The sequence below is a fragment of the Olea europaea genome, chromosome 12 (assembly GCF_002742605.1).
Source record: "Olea europaea var. sylvestris chromosome 12, O_europaea_v1, whole genome shotgun sequence".
NCBI classification, from domain to species: domain Eukaryota; kingdom Viridiplantae; phylum Streptophyta; class Magnoliopsida; order Lamiales; family Oleaceae; genus Olea; species Olea europaea.
The window spans coordinates 5,159,534-5,182,947 of NC_036248.1; the positions used below are offsets into that span (position 1 = coordinate 5,159,534).

The 23,414-nt window shown below is 41.6% G+C and overlaps 1 protein-coding gene and 1 pseudogene across 1 annotated transcript; both read right to left on the minus strand.

Annotated features, from left to right (window-relative positions):
• Positions 1 to 14,208: 14,208 nt before the first annotated feature.
• LOC111406473 lies at positions 14,209 to 15,891 on the minus strand. Its single transcript, XM_023035892.1, has 4 exons — positions 15,757 to 15,891; positions 15,590 to 15,663; positions 14,905 to 15,517; positions 14,209 to 14,781 (listed from the first exon to the last, which is right to left on the minus strand). Exons 1-4 carry the CDS (start codon positions 15,889 to 15,891, stop codon positions 14,209 to 14,211), a joined length of 1,395 nt encoding a protein of 464 aa, XP_022891660.1.
• A 4,066-nt stretch (positions 15,892 to 19,957) lies between these two features.
• Positions 19,958 to 23,116, minus strand: LOC111406474 (annotated as a pseudogene).
• Between the last annotated feature and the right edge of the window lie 298 nt (positions 23,117 to 23,414).

The following is a 23,414-nucleotide window of genomic DNA, read 5'->3' on the forward strand; positions in this document are numbered from 1 at the left end:
TCCATTAAGGAAACTATTTATTGGACTAAATTATGTCGTCTGGTAGGCATCCACCAATACTCTGCGAGTAAAATGATATATTTCGCATATTTCTTATTTAATATTGTATAGCCTACCTTACTAGCTTTATATTAAGAGAGCCAAACATAATTTCAAAAGTTGTTCATACTTCTACAATTCATTTCTAAACTGATTTAAAGAAAAAAGCCTAATTACTTTTGAAGTTTAGAAAGTTTTCATATTTTTTGTGGGACTCAAATTCTGACAAATATGAAATGTGGGAAACACCATAACATTGCAGTGGACAACAGTTTGGAATGGACCTTTACTTATTGGCAACAAAAAAGTGAAAATGATAAAGTTTTTTATGATTGATTCGAAATTATTAATTATGAGCTGACATCAAAATGAGTGCTGAAAGGAGTTTAATCAACATTTTCCATTGGGGCATTTCCACAATTTTCAGACAAATGTCACTTGTTGTGGTAGTCGATAATGAGCATTTTGAACTATCGTTTTAACAAAGAATCATTGTCCACTATCTATATATATAGTGAGGAGTATGTCGCGAGATATTTAGAGATTGTCTTGCATCTAATGTAGGTTATAATTTTTCTCTCATCTTTTATTGTGCAGTTATAATATTTTATTCGTTAAATGTCCAATCGAACGTCATGTCACTCTTAAGTCCTTTCTTAGTTTTCTTTTCACTTTCTGCTATCAAAATAGAAGTTAACATCAACCTTAACTTAGTCAAATTGGTGGGGTTCAAACCCATATCAACCAGCTAAAAAGAATACCTCTTTCTCTTTGTTCCTCAGGATCATTAACAATATCCAAAGGACCTATTCAATACAGTTAATTTGCAAAATTAACCATCATATCATAGTATTAAGAATTTTTACCCTTCCAGGAAATCAGTAAATGTAACTTGAATACCTTGCAGGGCAGTAAAATAGACAGTATCGTACTCGACACTATTTAAGAACAAAAGCTAATATCTTCTTCATTGTACACAGTCCTAAGAATCTAGTAATGCATACAAATATGACGGTTAAGCATGTACAAGGCTGTCGCAAGGACATTTACCTTTCTGGTTCAGAATAAAAACAAACCATCTGGTAATCAAGAGTAGGAAGCAACCCATATAAACTTCTCAACATTCATTTAATCTCATATCCTCATAAAGACAAATAAGAGAAATTACTATCTTAGTATATAGTTGTACAAGACAAAATCACATTACCGGCCATTGAAAACAATATGCCAAAACTGATGCATTCAATAGCCTGAAATTTATAAAATCCTAAAACAGTTTCTAACAAAAGCAAAACTTGGGATCTTACACGGCTTATAATAAGAGCAATATTGTGCTTCAAATAACATTACAGATTTACGCAAGGAGCAACACACACATAAGTAAGTCGGGAATCAAACTGCTCGAAATTAGCCAATAACTTAGCTCAATAACCTGAACCTGCAATTCCTTTGTCTCAAACTATGAGCAAAGTTAATTTCTAACACCAACAAAACTCAGAATCTCACATAGCATTTATAATGGCAAGCAGTATTAGATAGGACTGGATAGTATAACTAACAAGATTTTTGTTTCTATTTTTTTTTTTTTCCTTTTGCACTACTGTCCAGCTCTATCCAATCTTCAGTACCAAATGCGCTAGTAGTCTCTTGAATCAGACAGTCCAATACTAGCCAAGAACTTTGCTCAACATATATGTAGGTTCCAGTTGGAAAAGTAATCAGTTGAGATATGTGATTAAAAATCAAATAATGGCCTTGCCAAAAACTATTTCTACAAGCACAACCCATAGGAGTAAATGCAACAGAAACTCTAGGAAAAACATAAATTTAGCTTGGTTCTAAACTTGTCCATGGGGATTTGATGAACACCACTGTTCTTTAAAATTTCATTGTTCAAAAGCACATTGAAGATAATAACAATTTGAACCACTTATGGGAGGACTAGAATTGAATGGTCGAGTTCACTTCAAGGCTGACAGATCAGAGGTCGTGAGTTCGATTCCTGGAAGGCTCTTGGGTGGCAGATATTCTCCTGGAAGGCAGGAGCTCTACTGGAAGGCAAGATGCAAAGATGGAAAACGACTTGCTTGACACTTTGACAGATCAGTTGGGGGGCTCTTGAGCACTGATCAATTTGGGACACAACCTGCGGTTTAACCTGTCTGCAGCTTGATAGGCCAAGGTGTAGACTCTAAGATTTAGTCACTATAAGATGGATACCTTGATATCAAAAAAAAAAAAGAAAAAAAAGAATTGAATGGTCGAGAATCAATTGTTCGGCTATCAAATTCATGCTTTCATCCACCTAAAACATATTATAAATATATGATAATTAACCTGCATGAATAGTATACAAGAAAACATGCGGTCATAAAATAAGACCTATCTCAAAAGACTTGCTTAACTTTTAAAACGATAAAATTGATCATAGTTTTAATGGAGGAGGATAAACTCTCTTTAATATTCCCACTTTCAAGCATGTAAGGATTATTGAAAATGATAAAGTTACCAAAATATGTAAAAAAGAATTGCACAATCTAGCCCGTCAGATATGCAGAGTGGGCTCCTTATTGAGCGTGATTATAGGGATTGAGAAGATTATCTAGGGATTTAGCTATAATTGTGAAATTATTCCCTTTATCAATTATTTTTACCCTAGATTAATTTATTTCCATGCATAGCAAGATATGGATGTAATATATACACCATTGTATTGCGTATTGAATTAATAAGAATTACTTCATTTCATAGGAAACTTAACATGGTATCAGAGTGGGTTCGATCTTGAAGAAATCGATCGTTGAATTCCGTTTTTGACGGCAGCCTTGGACTGTTGCCGGGCCAAACCATTTTCTTTCTTTTTCATTTTAACCAAACTTTTCTTCTCTAACTACCTATCAACTACAACAACATAAGATTCAGCCAAAGTTTTTACAACCAAAATTTTACGACGATGTACTGGGTCTCCCGAAAAAAAAAGGCTAGTGCAATGGACCAGAAGCCTATGGTGTTCTTTTCGCTGAGACGAGACGGTGGGAGATGGAGGCGGTCCAATTTGGGGCTTCTATGTTTGGAGCTCAATGGGTATTTAATTGGGCTGTGTGATGTGAGCTCTTGGGCTGAAGATTGTGATAGTGGGCTGAAGTTTGGGTAATCTTGTCACTGTTGCATATTGTTGGGCTTTCCATTTGTTACATCCTCTTGGGCAACTGAAATTTTTAGCCCATGCCAAAATGGGTTCGTTCCAATTTTTATTTTTTAAAATTGTTTTTAAAAAAAAAAAAAGGAACAAAATTGGAGGGTCGGTCCTTGATTTTTACCGCCTCTCCCCTTGTCCCTTTTCAAAAATTTGGGGTTTTCTTTAAAACAAAAATTTGGAGGGTCAGTATTCTGAATTTTACCGGCTCTCCCGTGTCCCTTAAACAAACCAGGGATTTCCTTACATGTGCCCCTTAAACAAACTAGGGGTTTTCAAAAACAAAAAAAAAAAAAAACAAAAATTTTGGAGGGTCGGTATCTTGAATTTTACCGGCTCTCCCGTGCCCCTTAAACAAACTAGGGGTTTTCTGCCTCTTAAATAAACTAAAGGTTTTTAAAAATAAAATTCTTGGACGGTCGGTATCTTGATTTTTATCGATTCTCCCGTGCCCCTTAAACAATCTAAGGGTTTTCTTATGTTTAAACAAACAAAAAAAATAAAAAATAAAAATTGAAAGTTGGGCATTCTACATCAATTTGGAGGATATTTTCCCAAGATCTCGGCAAGGATTATTTTCGTCATTTCTCTGCAAGTTGGGCATTACGGATCTCCATGCTCCAACTTAAGGGGGAGTATTGAGCGTGATTATAGGGATTGAGAAGATTATTTAGGGATTTAGCTATAATTGTGAAATTATTCCCTTTATCAATTATTTTTACCCTAGATTAATTTATTTCCATGCATAGAAAGATATGGATGTAATATATACACCATTGTATTGCGTATTGAATTAATAAGAATTACTTCATTCCATAGGAAACTTAACACTCCTAACTTTTAAAATTGTGCTTTTACCACCAAAATCAGATCACACTTAGAAAAGAAGATAAGAAAAATAAAATTGCCAATCCTTTTAAGACCAAACCATTCCTGAAACCACGTAAATGATTATAGTAATCGATGATGATTATTATTCAAATGTCTAAGTGTGTTATTCAAGTTCTAAAATACCAGCAGGGCTATAGAACTTTTGTGGTACATTACAATTCATTGCTTTGGAACTATGGAAAAAGGGAGTACAATCAATGTGACTATTTAAAAAGGCTTAATCAGGCACTGAGAAATTTTATCCCAGTGAAGTGAAGCATAAGCCTTATGACAAACCAATAACAGAATTCACAATATTGTACAAATAAAAAAAACATGCTCATAAGGTAGTGAGTAAACCATTATTGTTAAGCCCTTGGTATGGAACTTCCGGAACTCCGATGGCATTGCCAGTCCCACTTGAAGGAGGTAAGAGGTTGCCCTAACTTGTTGGTCATGTCAAATACACTCAATAAGACTCGATGCCCTTCGATGTGAGAAGTTCTCTCATTGTATAGAATCAAAATCACCGCTAAATATAGTAGCAATCAATTACAATATGGACATTAAGCCGTAATTTTCGACGAATAAACTTATTAACATCCCCCTCAAATTGATGTTTTTAATGGTCAATGCACCGGCCAAAAATTCAACAATATATTGCTAACCAAGATGTTGCAATTGAAAGAAATCGCATAGAGCAGTCTACGCCAAAAATTCAAAGATAATACTCCTCTGAGAATCTAAAACTACGGCTCATCATTTGAAAGCCAAAACCACAACAAGAAACATTTTCACAACTACCAAGAAAATCCATTTTGTATCCATACCCTTCTTAAGACAACTTCCCACATTTTCCCCACCATTCGCACCCATTGACTCTGGAGTTAAAAGCCAAAATTTAGAGTAAAGTATCTCAGAATTATGCCGTCCCCAAAACAAAATTCAATAATCAGGAAATTATGGTAATAATGAAGGCGCAACCCAAATCTCTAAGCTCCTAGAATTTTAAAGAGGAAGTTACAAAAAACCAGGTGTTTAAAAAACACAATTCTAAAACTAGATTTAAAGTTTATTAATGCATTAATCAGGTTTCCATCAAAAATTAAACCCCCCACATATTAAAACCCTAATTCATTTTATTAAAACCCCAATCGCCCCCAACCCCACATTCCCAAGACCTGTAATTATTTCGGTACTTCCCCTTCCCTCCCTCTATACCCCCTTCCCTCTCTCTTCTTGTTTACTACCAGATCACAATCGGAGGGGATGCCGCACTGAAGACGCCAGTCGATGGCAACTGCAGCATGACGTCGGCATTCGACGATCTCCTTTGTTCCTTCGGCGCCTTTGTGCATTCGACTGCAGCATAACAACATATTACGGTGACTTTGCTTGAAGATCGCCTTTGTGCCTTCGAATCTGAGCGTTGTAGTGGCAATCTGAGTGATGTTTTTTGTGGTGTTAGTGGTGGTTGGACTGTGGAGGCGGCGGCGACGCCAGTGGTGGTGTAGTAGTTCGATCTGCAATTTTTATAGTGACTTTGCTCAAAGATCGCCTTTGTGCCTTCGAATCTGAGCGTTGCAGTGGCGATCTGAGTGTTTTTTTTGTGGTGTTAGTGGTGGTTTGACTGTGGAGGCAGCGGCGGCGCCAGTGGTGGTGTAGTAGTTCGATCTGCAATTTTTATAGTGACTTTGCTCAAAGATCGCCTTTGTGCCTTCGAATCTGAGCGTTGCAGTGGCGATCTGAGTGTTTTTTTTGTGGTGTTAGTGGTGGTTTGACTGTGGAGGTGGTGCTAGTGATGGTGTAGTGGTTCGATCTGCCATTTTGGGGATGGGGGGTTTTTGGTTTTTCGATCTGGTGGTGGTTTTCGTTGGAGGTGCAGGTGGGGTGGTGGTGGTGGCGATCGACGATGGTGATAGTAGTGCAGTGGATCTAGACATGATACAGGCGGTGGTAGGCAAGTTTGGTGACTGGCTCATGTGATTTGTTTATGGCGGTATGTGCGGTGGTGTTACTGGTGCGGTATGGTGGTGGTGGTGTTTGCGGCGCGGCAGCGGTGGTGACTGTTGTGACCTCGAAATAATTGATCTGTAACCACGAAATAATATGTGACCAATTAATCGATGATATGTGATCAGTAAATAAATTTGTGACCAAGAATTATGAATTTGTGACTATTAATCGTATAATTGTGACTTTGTTATATTTAACTAATAAATATTTTTAATTAATTATACCAAAATCTGAATTTTGCATTTTTAAACTTTGGACCTGATTTGTGAATTGGTACAAACAATATATTTGAGTTATGAGCTTTTCCCAATTTTAAATAAGGCAGCCCAAAATAACAAGTCCAAAAGGCCTTTAATCCAAATATATATTTACACAGTCCAAAGTAGTCCAAACAAAATAGTAGGCACAAAAAGCCCAAAATACCTTAAATCCAGAAATATTCTTCCAGAGTAAACCCAATACAACCGTCATGATTCACGAGTGCAGTTCCACCACCAAAAGAAGAATCCAAAAAATGCCAAGACAACCAGCAAAGGTGCAGAGTTTCACCACTAGAAGGAGAAGTCAGAATCGATAAATGAAATCAGCAGAGTTGCAAACGACCATACAAGAAGCAATTGTGGTCAGCTAAGAATAATTATCAAAAAATTCCCTGAAGTCCTATTGTACACAACAACCCCTACTTCAAGTTCAACCCCACCACTTCCAACTCTGCCTGCAATTTGCCCATGAGATTTTGAGGAGAGCAGTGGGTGTAATGGCCCACTGCGCCAAAAGAACCTATACTAATTAATCTCTTTGGAAGCAGCACTTTTTTGCTCTTTCTTTTGCCATCCAACACCTATAGATAACGCTTGACCTAAGATAAGTTCTATATTGCCATTTGTTGTCTCTGAGTGTTAACGAGTCCAGGTATTTGAAAGATTAATTGAACCATCTCTTAAAGACATGCCCATAGTTGCAGTAGAGCGAAGAGACAACTGGCAAGAAGTTTGAACTCCGACAGTTAAGAATAAGGTTGGAAAATAGCAAAAAATCTTGACAGATAAATTATCTATTTGTTTAGCCTTCTTCACCCCATCGAATTTGGTTGAACCCATTTGCCTTAGTTTGTGCTGCACAACTTATTCATTAGGAGGAGACAAAGAAACCCTAGCTTTGCAGCCCAAAAATTCGACACAGTATGCATCAAATGAACTGAAAATTGATGTCAACATTACTGCTTGACTTCAAGAATTGCACTCCAAAAAAAAATATATAATAATAAAAAAATAAAAAAATCGAGAAGTTTTGTAGATGACTTGATTGCGTAAAATTTTAATCAAAATCTGCACTAACCTATAATTTAAATATGAAAAAAAACAATCTATCTATATATAATACAATTATATCTATCTATATATAAACGTTAAACTGTAATCTTCGACGATCTTGGTAAACTTATAACCTCAGAGTTGGAATTCTGCCTGGGGTATGTGCCTGTGACCAGGTGGTATGAGGAGGAACAAGTTGTCACCAAAAAAAATAACTGTATGATGATTTGTGTGACAGTTTCTATTTTGAGAATAACTTAATGGTTGATGAAAACACACATTTTTCACACGTGCAGTCACTGAGTTAGTGAGCTCATTCTCACCTACCAGGTAAAGATGACGATGTAGCAAGCTTGATCTTGTGATCCCTTGCTGCTAGCTTCTTGTGGACCTCCTATTCTAATTTCACAGCTCACCCATTTAAACGATCTACTCTTACTTTTTTTTTTTATCTTCTTCCTCTTCTTCTAATTTTCATTTTTACATCTCTTCTTTCTTTAAGCTTTAGTATTAAATTTTAATTTTTCTCCCTTTTTTCTTATCTCTGTTTCTTGCTGATATTCTCTCCTTTTCTTGTGTCTTTCTTTCTGCTTCAATGGAGAAGAGATCTTTAGGACTTTTAAAGCTCCACAATCCAACCACCTTTTTCCTTCTTGTATTGCCTCTTCATCAATTTCCTTGAATTAGATAGCATGGAGGTGTGAAACAAATGGCCTCATATGTGACCTCACAAATTAATGTTCAACATGCATAAGTGTGACATGATGCACATGAACCAGTTGATGAATGAATTTGACTTACAGCTGAGAAACCAAAGATTGAGGCGACTGGCAAGAACGGAGGTATCTAAGTATTTTCAGTTGCATTAGATAAAGTATAAAAGGAGTTGGTCTCTAAACAGCAAAGATTGTAAGAATGGATTATATATGAAAGCCAAACACATGATAAAAGATGTTTAGGATCATTGACAGACTAAAAGCATTCCCAAGAAAAAGAAAACGAAAAAATACATGTATAACATAAGAAATAAGGGGTGGTCCGTTACTACTGTTGACCTTGTGAATTGGACCTCCTACGTGGCCAACCGATAGCTACTCCTCGTGATCCTCCCTGCGAACAATCAACACACGGTTAGACGCACACGGCCAAAACTAGTTGGGGTGGTGGCGGCCGCATACACTCCGATGATCAAATTAGTATTCGGTGATCGGAGCAGTGCTCGAGTTGTGCAAGAGAGTGGGGAGGAGATTAAATATATTTTCTTGTTATGGAGATCTAAGTCGCAAGAGTTTCATTACCTCTGCCTCTTGTCAAACCTTGGGTATTAATAGATGAGGAGAGCCGTTGGATGTGGGGCACGTGTATACATTTGATAGTGTGAAGCGTCTTCTCATAGGCGTCAATCAGCCGCGTCTATAGAGTGGACGAATAATAACTTCTCCTGAGTTGAGTTAACATAAAGTTGATAAGTCATATCAACTAGACCCTTGGAGACGTCAAATCAATTGAACCTTGGGGACAGAGAGGATCTTGACATAGATCTCTTTCTGAAAGTGGCTGCGAAAGGAGAACCTTGGAGTGCATTGCGCTTCGATCGGTTCGATAGGATTGTTTCCGTGGGAGGAGTCACTTCGAAAACACTTCGGGTTGGTAGTGGACACCCCATATGGTATAGTGGTGAAATTTTCGGTGGGAGGAATCACTTCAAAAACACTTCGGGTTAGTGGTGGACACCTCTTATGGTGCAATGGTGAAATTTTCGAAGTGGTTTCGATAGGGCGTAACAGTGGTCCTCCCAAGTTCAAGCATGAATATTTATATCATGGTGAACTTGTTTTCCCGATCGAGTATGCCTGCCTTGGTTTGTGATAGAGAACTAGCATGGAAGGGCGAAGTGTGTAGATGGCCCGAAAGCTTATGGGTCGATTTTTGTGTTCATTTGTACCGATGCGCTGACCCACAGGACGACGCTTTGGGGGGATAAATCTTTGTAAAGCTTAGGGAGAATGCAGCTACCGAGGCGATGATCTACAGGGGACTCCGCGTCAGGTGCGTCTAAACTTTGTAAAGCTGTGTGGGGAGCTTATCTGCCACTGATGCGCTGACCCTTAGGGGGACAACGCGTTGTGAGATGGCTAAGTCTTTGTAAAGATTAGGAGAAACGCAGCTACTGAGGTGATGACCCACAGGGGACTCCGTATTAGGTGCGTCTAAGTTTTGTAAAGCTGAGTGGGGAGCTTATCTGCTACCGATGCCCTGACCCTTAGGGGACGACGCGTTGTGAGATGGCTAAATCTTTGTAAAGCTTAGGAGGAACGCAACTACTAAGACGATGACCCACAGGGGACTTCACATCAGGTGCGTCTAATCTTTATAAAGCTGGGTGAGGAGCTCATCTGCCACCGATGCGCTGACCCGTAGGGGACGACGCGTTGTGAGATGGCTAAATATTTTTAAAGCTTAGGAGGAACACAGTTATCGAGGTGATGACCCACAGGGGACTCCACGTCAGGTGTGTCTAAACTTTGTAAAGTCGAGTGTGGAGCTCATCTACTACTGATGCGCTGACCCTTAGGGGACGACGCGTTGTGAGATGGCTAAATCTTTGTGAAGCTTAGGAGGAACGCAGCTATCGAGGCGATGACCCACAGGGGACTCCGCGTCAGGTGCATCTAAACTTTGTAAAGCTGATGATTTCGATCTGAGGTGAACATTCCTGACATCAAATGATTTGACAGCTGTCGCGTATTTCCAAGGCGACAGTTGGGTGCGATGCCCATTCCCAAAAAAGGCTGCTGCAGCTACTTATTGTAGATAGCTGATGGTGATCGAGGCGACGTGTTTTATGCAAGCATGAGGGTCACAACTTGATCTTGGGCGTAGATCAAATCTGGCGTTTCATATTAACGGCTCAGATTTATGATACGATGGACGGCCTAGATTGATTGTGTTTGAATTCAGCGATGGAGATCGGCTGGGACGCTCTATAAAAGGCGGACTTGAGCATTTTGAGAGTTTTTCACTTTTGCAAAATTAGAAAATCCATTTCCTCTCAAGATTCTTGCATTTTTTGGCATTGTACAACCATTCTCCAGCCACATTTCCAGTTTCCGACGATATCACGTTGGGTGTTGATCTTTTCCGACCGTAGGTCCCTCAGTTTCTTGAGTTCTAGTAAGTATTTTCCAAGTTTTTTTCACATTTTTGTATTCTGCAATGGCTTCGAATGGTAGTAGGGCTTTGGGAAGGGATTTGGATGTGGATGAGCCTATTTTGATGACACCCACCGAGGTCATCGAGGCAATATTGGGGGAAGAATATTTGGAGAAGGCCTGACAGCCCGGTAGATACATTAGAACACTGAGAGGGCTTCGGATTACCCGTTGAAATTGAAGAAGGTCGATCTGGATAGACTTAGGGCTGAATATAGGATACCTACTAGTCTAGAACTGATATTACCGGAGCCTGATGAGAGGGCCTGCTATCCGAGGCCGAGGCGTGTGGCCGTGAGTGAGGCACTTTTTAGAGCTGGACTTAGGCTTTCCTTCCATCCCTTCTTTAGGCTAGTGCTGAGGTCGTGGGGTCCTGGATGTTATAGAAAGAGGAGTCGCTAGGGGTGGAGATGCCTTTCTCAATTTCTCAGACCCTATACATCCCTAAGGTAACAGCTGGGGGGGGACAAGACTATGGGGTGGCATTATCTAACCTCAAGGGGTTCCCATACTCCATTTGTGCTTAATTTGTCGAGCTCCATTAAAGAATGGAAGAGCTTGTGGTACTAGCCTGTCGAGAGATGGGACATAATGGAGGGATACCCCCTGGCGCCTCTTACGATCCCCACGAAGTATTCCACACCTAGTGAGTATTGTTGCCTTGCAATTTTGGTTATTTTTCTTCGATTCAGATCCTAACCATTCTTTGCTTTTGTTTTTGAAGGCGCCCTTCCTTGGTGTGAGATATCAGCAGACGACTTCGGCATAATTTGCATTGTCTACCGGCTGTCCCCGAAGAAGAGGTCATATCACGAGCTGATCCGGAAGAACATTCATTTCCTAACACACGATCTGATGGCTTCCCAAGGTAGATTTACAAAGTGGAAATATCGCATGGGTTTTTTGACCTTTTGATGCTTGTAATAATTTCTTTGTTCCCTTGCAGATAACTTCAACAAGAAGAGGCCGCTGAGGCCCGACTTCAAGATAATTTAGAAGATGATGGAGGCGAGGGCCTTGAAGACCTCTTCATCTGCCTACAAGAAGCAGATGAAGGATCTGGCTGACACCAGTAAGAGGCTTCAGCCTTCGACGAATGAGGAGGTCGAAGAAGACCTTGCGGCGAATCTGCTAAGGAAGGACAAGAAGGCCGCGAGCCCTTCAAAGGGGCCCACTGTGGCGAGGCCACTCCCAGCCCTGAGGCAGACAACAATCCCAACCAGGGTGGCCCTAAGGGAGAAGGTCTTTGAACCCTCCGTGGCTATCCCAGCCGCCTCTGCTGCCCCGGTTAAAGCTCCACTTTCAGTCGCTCCCATATCTCAAGTGCCGGGGCAGCCAAGGAGAAAAAGGGCTCGACCTACAAAAGAGGTTGAATTTTTGGGCGTGTACATCGAAGAGCCTGTCAAAGAAGTGCTGGAGGCTCTATCTCCTAAGACAACAGCAGTGGCAGTGGTCCATAACAAGTACTGGACCGAGGAGTGTTAGGAACACACTGCCTCGTTCACTGTCGAAGACCTCGTGGCAGCCAACAGTGCATGCATAGCTAGGGCCCTCAGCACAAGTGTTCAACTGAAGGGCCTGATCAAAGATTTGAGGGCCAAAAATATTGACCTGGCCAAGTGCCTCGAGGAGGCAATGCAGTATGGGGATGAGGTTTGGGCTTCCCGGGAGAAGGCCTTTGAGGCGAAGTTGGCGAAGCAGGAGGCAGAGGGTCAGCTGATGAGGGTCAATGCCGATGTTGAAAGGCTGAAGAAAGAGCTGCATGAAATTGAGTGTTAGGTGGCTGCTCTGACGAGGCGAATTGATCACGCCAACGAGCACCACCGCTTGGCTACTTCTACTCTGGAGGACCCCAACAAGGAAAAGGCTGAGCTGAAGCAGCAGACGGAGGCCCAGGCTGAAGAAATTACTTTCTTGAAGGGGGAGCTGAAGTAGGCAAGGGAGGTGGCTGTGCAGAATTTCATTGATCACTTCAAGGAGCACCCCCTGTACGACGACTTCTCCAACTACTGGGCCTCATAGAGTGCCCAATGACTATTGGGTCAACTGAAGGAAGTCCACTCCACTTTGGACATATCTTCTTCGGAGGCAGAGTTCGGTGGGCCTACTGGAGGCGGCCCAACAGGTTTGCCGAGGAAGCTCCAGAGGCCCATCCCAGAGGAAGAATCGATGGTCAAGGAGGAAGACGCCCCAGTAGAGTAGGGCTATTTTTGTAATGGCTTTGGCCTCCCTTTTTGTAACTTGATTTAAAATGAATGGAATGAAAATTTTCCTTTTAAGTATTAGTGTTTCCTCATTTTTCTTGTGTTGAACTGTTTATACTGGAGTAAATGAATGATAAGCACTTAAGCAAACATTAAGCACCACTTACAAATAACCAGTCGATAAAAGGGGATTGGATCAATAACATATTGAAGAACCGAGGCAACAACTCATTAACTGATGTGACACAAAGAACTGAAGTATCATTACTTAAGAAGTTACATCGTCCTTCACTAAGGCAATTTCAGCACTTAGTAAGATCGGGAAGTTACAAATGAGATTAGATCATGACAAACACTTATTAGACAACATGGAGATCGGATCTGAACATACGTTCATCATTGATATTACTTCCTCAAGTGTTCGATGTTTCATTGATGAGGCACTACTCTCTCTGTCATGTCTTCAATTTCAAAAGTACCAAGTTGGGATTCCTTATAGATGCGATAAGGACCTTCTCAATTTGGTCCAAACACTCCGGCCCCAGTTGGCTTTGACTATTGGAAAACCCTTCTAAGGACGAGGTCCCCCAACCGAAGAGTTCGATTTCTGACCTTAGAGTTGTAATAACGGGTCATCTTTCTTTGATACTTAGCAAGTTTCACTTGGGAGGTATTCCTCCTTTCTTCAAGGAGGTGCAGTTCGCTCATTCAAGCTTCATCGTTTTCGATCTCATTGAAGTGTATCTGACGATGCGATGGGACTCCTACCTTGACGGGGCTCATGGCTTCGGCTCCATAGGTTATTGAGAAGGGTGTCTCCCCTGTCGTGGTTCGGCTAGTTGTACAGATGGCCCAAAGGACGTGGGAAAGCTCATCGACCCACATCCCTTTCGAGGCATCAAGCTTCCTTTTCAGGGTATGTTTGATGGTTTTGTTCACTGTCTCAACTTGCCCATTTGCTAGGCGATGATGAGTTGTTGAGAAATCTTTCTTTATCCTCAGTTCATTGCATAAGTCTCGCATCTTCTTGTTGTCGAACTGTCTCTCGTTGTCGGACACTAAGGGATGGGGAATGTCAAACCTGCAAATGATGTTCTTCCAGACGAATTTTGTAGTATTTGCCTTGGTGATCTTAGCAAGAGGTTTAGCCTCGACCCACTTGGTGAAGTAGTCAATGGAGACAATGGCAAAAGTCATGCTTCCTCTTTCTTTTGGGAGTGGACCAATGATGTTGATGCCCCATTTGGCGAATGACCACAAACTGGTGACTACGGAGAGGCTCTGAGAAGGTCATCTTTGAATATTTGAGAAGTGCTGGCACTTATCACATTTCTGAACGAATTGGCAAGCATCACTTTTCAGGGTTGGCCAGAAGTAGCCTTGTTGGAGTACTTTGTGTGCCATAGCCATTCCTCCTGAGTGATTTTCGCAGATTTCCTCGTGGATCTCCCCGAGTATACACTGGCTTCTTCCTCTCCTACACATCGGAGAAGTGGTGAGGCAAAGCCTCTTTTGTAGAGGACATCCTTTTGTAGGATGAAGTGCGCAACCCTCCTTTTTAACTTTCTCGCCTCGCTTCTCGAAGTTGGTAATGATTGATCCTTGAGATAGGCCATGATGGGCTGCATCCATAGTGGGATACTTTCTATCCATAACAACTCTTCACCTCCGGAGATGAAGGGCTTCGATAAGCGTTCAATGGGGACAATCTTTAGTAGCTCCGAATCTTTATTGCTGGACAATTTTGACAGGGCGTCTGCAAGAGTGTTCTCGAGGTGTGGGACTTGAATCAGTTCGAACCTCTCGAAATGAGGGACTAGGTCCAGGACCAATTTTAAATATGCAGCCATGCTACTGTCTTTAGCGGCAAAGTTCCCATTGACCTGACTCACCACAAGTTGAGAGTTGCTGCTTGCCAGGAGCCTTCTGACCTGCATTTCTTTCGTAAGACTAAGGCCTGCTAGAAGGGCCTCATATTTGACAGCGTTGTTCGAGGCTTTGAAGTCGAACCTTACTGCGCAATTTAGCTTGTGGCCTTCCGAGCTTTCCAAGACGATCCTAGCTCCTAAGCCAGTTTCTCCTGAACATCCATCCACGAACAGGTTCCATTTTGGGGACTCGACTGGTTTAATTGCCGCCTCCATTTCTGGGGTTATGGCAAATTCAGCTACAAAATCTGCAAGAGCTTGTCCTTTGATGACATGTCTGAGTTGGAACAATAGATCGAAATAACTTAGCTCGATTACCCATTTTAGCAAGCGGCCCGAAGCTTCAGTTCTCTGTAGCATCTGCTTTAATGGGAAGTTGGTAAGAACCTCAATTGAATGAGCCTGGAAGTACGGCCTCAGTTTTCTTGACGCCGTGATGAGGGCGAGTGCCAGTTTTTCTATGTCCGGGTAGTGAGTTTCTGCTGAGAGTAGTGCTTTGCTGACATAGTATACCGATAATTGGTGCTCGTTTTCTTCTCTGACTATGACTGCGCTGACGGCCTCGTTCGAGACTGCCAAGTATAGCAGTAGTGATTCCTGTGGTTTAGGTTTGGATAACAGAGGTGCCTCTCCTAAGTGTTTCTTCAGTGCTTGGAAGGCTTCCTCCCACTCATCGGTCCATTGGAATTTCTTTTCTTGCTTCAACACTTTGAAGAAGGTTAGGCTCTTATCAGTGGCTCTGGAGATGAAGCGACTGAGCGTAGCTATCCGACCATTGAGGCTCTGGACCTCCTTTGGCTTTTGAGGTGACCTCATTTCCAGTAAGGCCCTAATCTTTACCGGATTTGCTTCGACTCCCCTTTGGTTCACAATGTATCCCAAAAACTAACCCGAAGCCACGCCGAATGTGCATTTGAGGGGGTTCAACTTCATTTTATATTTTCTAAGAATATGAAAGGTTTGGTCAAGGTGACTTACGTGTTCATTCACCTGGAGGCTTTTAACTAGCATGTCGTCCACGTAGACTTCTATGGTTTTTCCAATAAGTTCGACAAACATCATGTTGATCAGCCTCTGATATGCAGCTTCGGTATTTTTCAATCCGAAGGGCATAACTTTGTAGCACTACAGTCCTCTGTCTGTGATGAACGCTGTGGCCTCTTCATCAGGTCGGAACATGGGTATCTGGTTGTACCTTGAGTACCTATCCATGAAGCTCAAAAGTTCATGTCCAGCAGTGGAATCCATAAGTTGGTCTATCCTTAGCAGTGGGAAGCTATCTTTAAGGCATGCTTTGTTTAAGTTCGTGAAGTCTACGCAAACCCTCCATTTCCCACTGGGCTTCTTCACAAGGATCGGGTTGGATATCTACTTCGGATATATAGCTTCTCTGATGAAGCCACTGCGGCTAAGCTTATTGACTTTATCTTTCAGCACCTCATACCGCTTCAGGTTGAGTGCTCGTCTTTTCTGTCGATGTGGAACACAGGATGAGTTGATGTTAAGGCGATGACAACTGATCCTTGGGTCTATTCCCACCATGTCTTCGTGCTTCCAAGCGAAGACATCCATGTTCCTTTTCAGAAAGCTTATCATTTGTTTTTTTGCTTCGGGGGATAGCGTCTTTCCAATTCGCAAAACCTGATTGGAGTCCTCTGGATTGATGAAGAAAGTTTCAAGTTCTTCCATTGGGGTCACATTAGGTTCTGAGTCAGTTATTCGGGGGTCTAACTCATCAAGAGGGTGCCCTTCTTCAGGGGCCTCTTCCATGTCGACGTCTTTATCTTGTTCGGAGGTATGCCTTGGTTCAGAGGCGTCGAGCATTTCGACGTCCAGGTCGGCTTCGTTCGCAGCCTCCCCTATGATCACGTTAACAGTACGGGGCTTTGATTTTCGCAAAGAGTTCAGGTAACATGCTCTGGAGCCCATCTGGTCGCCTCGGACCGTAGCAATTCCATGCTCAGTTGGGAACTTCGTACACAGGTAATGGATGGAGGTGACAGCCCAATGATCTTTCAAGGCGGGTCTATCCAATACTTCATGGTAGGCTGATCTGTGGTCTACTACCAAGAATTCCATGAAATGTTGGGCCACTAGAAGAGCTGAACCCATCTCGACGAGCAGATTAATTTGTCCTAGTGGGACGATGCTGTCTCCAGTAAATCCAAATAGTGGGTCGGTAATGGGGATTAATCCATGTTCAATTTGTATTTTATCGAAGGTAGAGCCGAATAGTATATTCATCGAGCTGCCATTGTCGACAAGCGTGCATTTGAGTAAGTTTCTTACTACTACAGCTCTTACTACCAATGTGTCACAATGGGGGTGGTGAACTCCTTGTGCATCTTCTTCGGAGAAGGTAATCGAGGCCATCATGTTGGCTTTTTGGGACTGGTTGACGATGTACGTGAGCATTGGTGAATCCTTTGCTTCCCTTGTGTAGTTTCTTCGGGCATTCCTAGTGTTGCCATCGATGTGAGGTCTCCAACGATCGTGTCAATTTCCTTGATGATTTGACCTCTAGAAAATGGGGCCTAATCTCTCTGTCCGGACTCTCCTCTTCTCCGAGGTGATTGATCTCTATGTCTCTTCTCACCCCTGTTCGGGGAGGCAGATCTGCGAGGTTGTTCGTCCCTCCTGAAGAGATGTGGGTTATTCCGATCTGAGCATCTAGGAGCGTCTCTGCATTCCCTGGTGCCGTGTCCATAGAGTTGGTGGAAGGTGCAGAACCTTGCCCCTTCTAAGGGTCTGCTTTACATCTTCTTCTTCTTTCGATTACTGTCAGTATCCCTAGATCGTCCCACCTCGGCAGGGGCATTCTCGCATGCCAATACCAATACTGCATTTAATGTGGCAGAAGCTAGTGCGTATTCGGACGTGGGAGCTATTGTATGCCCTGCCTGGGTCCATTGCTGGGTGACAAGGTGCACTGCGGGTCCTCGACCTACCTGCCTCTGAGGTGGAGGGAGTCCCCGCATGGCACGGTTTGGGTGATCAATTATCTCTTCACTGACGACTTCAACTCTCATCATTTCCACTAGTTCGTCATAAGTGGTAGGATTCTTGCTGCGTACATCCCTCCAAAACAAAGTGTTCATGTTGAGGCCGCCTTTCAAGGCCAAAAGGGCTTCTCTGTCAGTGACCTGTTCGTAATAGGTGATCTCATCTGTAAAGCTGGCGAGGTAGCTTTTCAGCGTTTCTCCAGGTGCTTGTCTCATATCCTACAAGCGTTGCACTAGGGCCTCTTCTTCTCTACGTGAGAGGTACTGGTTCAAAAAGACCTTTTTCAACTTTGGCCAACTCCAAATGCTCGGGGGGCAGCCTGCTGTACCACACTTCGACGGCTCCGGCCAGGGTTAGGTGGAAGGCTCTGCATTTCAAAGCAGGCGAGGTTCCCCTGAGACTCGTCTGTGTCATGTACTTCGTGATGTGCTTTTCTGGGTCCCATTTTCCTTCATACTTGGGGATTTCAGGGAACACGAAATTCGCAGGCATTGGAGAGATTTAGATCTCCCTTGAGAATGGGATATTATCATCATCATCATCATCAACAATCTCGTAAGATCGACACGGCCCTTCGGAGTCCCCATCATCTTGCATGTTTAGGGGAGGTGAACGTGCTCCTCCTCGGCTATCCCAATCAACTAAGTTCCTTCTCTCCTTTCTATTTCTAGGTGGAAAGGATACTTGTTCTTGCTCTTCCCTTGTCGAACTGATCTTTCCACTGAGTGAACCCTATTACTAGGGTCTCGCCTTATCCGGTCAAAGACAATGACTGACCTTTGTGCTTCATATTCTGGTGGGAAGTTATCCCAATTGCGGTTCTGCTAGCTGGCTCTCTTGCACATAGGATATGACTTCCGTACCCACTTCTCTCTCGAGGGGGGTTCTCTGTGCTGGCTCATATGGCCTCGGGAACGAGATGCAGGGACTTCATGAGCTGGGTAAGATCCTTGGGGCATTTGGGCGCCCTAATGAACTTGGGCTCGCATGAAGAACTCATGTATCGCCATATTCTGAGCTGTAATCTCTCTCATGCCCGTAGCTATTTGGGTCATTCCTTCAGTGAGCATGGCCGTTCTTTCACCTCGACGATGCCGGTGATGGGGTCTTTGGTGAGTGACATTGTTTCGGAGCACCTCTTCTTCAGAGGCGTCTATCCTGGGGTTTGCGTCCTCATTGCTGAAATTCATCTTATCTACTCCTTTTTCAAAGGTGATAAAAATCTGGATTGTAATTCGACTTTGTTCTTTTTCAAGAACGTGCTCTTTTTAGAATAAGTCAATGGCTTTCCAGTAGCTTTTTCGATGGAGAATGTAGAACTTTGGGTGGGAAGTTTTCCACAGACGGCACCAATCTGTTGATCTCATAAATTGGACCTCCTATGTGGCCAACCGATAGCTACTCCACGTGATCCTCCCTGCGCACAATCAACACACGGTCAGACGCACACGGCTAGTACCAGCTGGCGTGGTGACGGCCGCATACACTCCGACGGTCAAATTAATATCCGGTGATCGTAGCAGTGCCTGGGTTGTGCAAGAGAGTGGGGAGGAAATTATATATATTTTCTTGTTATGGAGAGCTAAGTTGCAAGAGTTTCATTACCTCTGCCTCTTGTCAAACCTTGGGTATTTATAGGTGAGGAGAACCGTTGGATGTGGGATACGTGTATGCATCTAACGGTGTGAAGCGTCTGCTCATAGGCGTCAATCAGGTGCGTCTGTAAAGTGGGCAGGTAATAACTTCTCCTGAGTTGAGTTGACATAAAGTTGATATGTCACATCAACTAGACCCTTAGAGACGTCAAATCAATTGAACTTTGAGAGCAGAGAGGATCTTGACATAGATCTCTTTCTGAAAGTGGCGGCGGAAGGAGAACCTTGGAATGCAGTGCACTTTGGCCGGTTCGGTAGGATTGTTTTGGTGGGAGGAGTCACTTCGGAAACACTTCGGGTTGGTGGTGGACACCTCTTATGGTGCAGTGGTGAAATTTCTGAAGTGGTTCCGATAGGGGCGTAACAACTATCATTGGGAGTTCTTTTTAGCATGATTGATATATTATTTTGATCAGATAAAAGTTAGGAAGGAAAATGATAAATGAAGACCATTTCAAAAGGAAATCACAAATTACAACAATCTCGAATAATAGAAAAACTCCTTCCACCAAAAAATGTAACTATTCAAAATAGTAGAATGCCATTAAGTTGTCTGACTAAATAAGCCACGATTTAAAGAGAATGCTTTGGAACTAACTACTACTAAGAAGAAAAAAAGAATGTGGAAAGTAAATAAAAAAAGGAAAAATAAATAAATTTTACACAACCCCAGCAGGAAATTTACTAACACTAAAAATTGAACCCTAGGGAACTATTAACAAATTTTTTGCTCTATACCATTCCCAAGTACTCAAGCAACACCAACCCAGAAAACATTAGCAAACAAGTAGATGGATGGAAAAAACACTAAAAAGTATTTTAAAGAAAATAATAAACACAAAAATTATGATTTGAATAGATTATTGTAAGACTTATTGGAGTAGAGGTTAAAAGCTTAAAAAATCAATTGTAGAGATGTTAGCAACTTACAAAAGGCATTAAGGAAGAAAAAGAAAAAGACTATTTTGACATATGCAACAAAGTCCATAGGTGACAACCTGACAGATTGACATCCTTGAGAATTAGCTTTTGAAGAAAATTGGACACAAACGAGGTCCACAAAGGTTGTATTATTGACCTCACCATTAATCACACAAGAACAATTGCCATCTCAAAAATGATGAGACCTACTAGCATCCCTCACAACAATTTCCCGTTTAGTAACCAAGGCTATAAGTTTAATTGCATTATGGCAATCATTGCAAATCCTATGACTTTGCACAAGTTGCAATGAGGTTGAATCAGAAGTGCTGATTAGTCCAAATGAAGCAGCCAACTTTTTCAGCATAAAGTTATCCAAATTATCATAGATATCCTTGGTTAGATGATGGGATTTATCTCCAGTGAGAAAAGCATGTTGTTGTTTCTTAATTTCTATCTCTTCAAGGTTTTCATGACTTCAGCTGCTCGAGGTTTCACCTTGTAATCCCTACTCATTGATTCAAATGTTTCCCACCCATAATCAGATAGCCCTGAATAACTACAACCTCTCGAATAACTCAACCGCCTCGATTCCATGACCATGATTGCTATATCCAGATATTAGGCATTCCAAGACACGATATTCTTTTTCGGCATCCTCTCAAAAACATGTCGAGCATCCTATATTCTTTCCCATTTGCAATAGAAGTCTACAGGTGCTGTGTTAGCAAATATATCTAACCCAAAACCATATCAAACCTTGTTTGGCATGCTCTTATGAGGCTAATCTTATACAAACTCGTACAATAATTGAAAATGTAAAACGGTCCATTTTGACATCAGAACCTCGCATTTCCTAATACATTTTCAATGCTTCCTCACTGTGGACATGAAGAGCAAGACCCATAATAACACTATTCCATCCTACCATTAGGGACGGACTTGGGGGGAATAGGGTCAATTGAGCCCCCAGTTTCTGCCTTTTTTTTTTCATTTAGAATGTCAAAATATAAAACCTACACTATGAATATATTATACAACCTGCAACTCCAAACTCAACTTTGTACCTTTGTCTCTCTCTCCAATATGTCGACTACAGACTGCCATCACCATTTACGGTTTATGCACAGTTTGAAAGTTTGATTGTAACCCTCTAACCGAAAGGGTCTAGGTCCCCCCTACCTACCGTGGTTTTCTCCGGCATCTCATTGAAAACAAACCTTGCATCCTCTACACTATCACACTTGCTATACATGTCAATCAAGGCACAGGACACAAAAATATCATCACACATGCCCATCTTCAAAGTGCAAGCATGCAATTGTCGTCCAGGAGATATGAGTTCCACCCCAGAAGAAGATCAAATCATCTTTGTGATTGTCCATGATCCAACATCCACAAACTCCTCCCACATCATCAAGAACAACCTAAATGCCTCTACATAATCTCCAACATCCACAAACCACCCCTTCTTCCATCATGATGTTCCAAGAAACCAAGTTCGTCTTAGGAATAATATCAAGCAACATAAGTGCATCAATATCATCCCACATTTCACATGCATCAGCAACACCCTGTTTCACATATACAATCCAGCTAGAACCCAGAATTTAGCATACAATTAAACACCATTTTGACACCTCTAATTGATTTCAATCCAATGCAAGCACTCACCAAAGCATCGTAAGTACTGAAATTAACATCATTATCATCCTTGCATTCTAAAATCTTGAAGAATTCAAGAGCCTCGCAGTACTTCTTACACAAAACCAACTTCTCTATTTGACCAAAAAAACTTCTCTGTTTGACCAAAAAATCCAGAATTAAACTTCAAACCATCAAAATGGGTTTCTGTTTCTTCCTTCAGATTCTTATCTTCTGTTTTTAAGGGTTTAGGCATGGGTCGTGGGCTTAAGCCTAGTTGATCTACAAAAGAACGCCAAAATTGGAGAAAATGGGACTCTGCATTTTCGCCTTTTAAACAAATAACACTCAAAAAAAGAGAATCTTTGTTTCAAAATAGTCGGTTTGGCTAATGAACAAGCAAATCTGAAGCTGCTTTGAATTTGATCTAGAGGCAAAGATATGTCCATATGCTAATATAAAATGGTTTCTAAATCATCAAATTCAGCATAGCATGATAAAACTGAAAAGAGCTATCTGTAAAGAGATTTGGATGTGAAGAAATTGGTGAAGAATATGAGAGGGAGATTGTCAGCATTTAAAGATTCGACAGTTTCGATTTTTCTCGTTTTACTTGCATCGTCCAGTTGTGCCTGAGTTATTTGTTAGTTAAATTTCGCGCAATTAATACAAGACAATGCTACACGTATCGAATTTTTTTATCAAATCTTTTAACTACTCACAAAAGATGTGGGGCCGCAGGCTGACATTTTTAAATTCACGTGAGGCCCACCATACATTGTGAGAGGGGGACACTATTTGATACCCCCATTATGTACAAATGAAATTTTCCTTAAAATGGGAAAATTGCAGCCGATGTACCAAACCTTTATTTTATTGACAGACTTTGCCCAAACCTTTAGTTTGTACCACTGGAGATACCAAACCTTTAAAAAATTCATAGAGCCAATCCAAAATAATGGTTTCCGTCTATTTGACAGTCAAAATCGTCAGTTGACCCCTCTAATGATATTTTTAAGAATTTTTCCCAAATAAATGAAGGGCAATTTGGGTATTACACACATTTTCCTCCTCAACATAAAACACGTTAGTTGCAATTTCATTCCATTCACCATTTACTATGGACCCTGCGAAAATCCACGAAGAAGACGAAACGTACGTCAAAGAAAATGAGCATCCATTGGACATTGTAGCCTACATTCGAGGCTCTCTTCCCCAATCCGTGTATGGTAAGTGTCTTCCATTTTTTTCGATTTAAGGTATGAAGTTTTGTGATTATGAAGTTCCCCTGTTCGATTGTCTCCAGGTACTGGGAAATTCAAAAAATTTAAGTGACTTGATAAATTAGAGCGTAATATATTGTGTAATATATTTTATGCACATGTTCGTTGCTCGAACCGAAAAGGGTAAGGG

Coding starts and splice junctions, on each gene's coding strand:
- LOC111406473 (XM_023035892.1), bottom strand. CDS start 15,891: ATGCCCTTCGGATTGAAAAATACCGAAGCTGCATATCAGAGGCTGATC. Junction 15,664..15,756: donor GCCTCCAGGTGAATGAACAC/GTAAGTCACCTT, acceptor GCTTCGGGTTAG/TTTTTGGGATACATTGTGAA. Junction 15,518..15,589: donor AGGGCCTTACTGGAAATGAG/GTCACCTCAAAA, acceptor CTTCATCTCCAG/AGCCACTGATAAGAGCCTAA.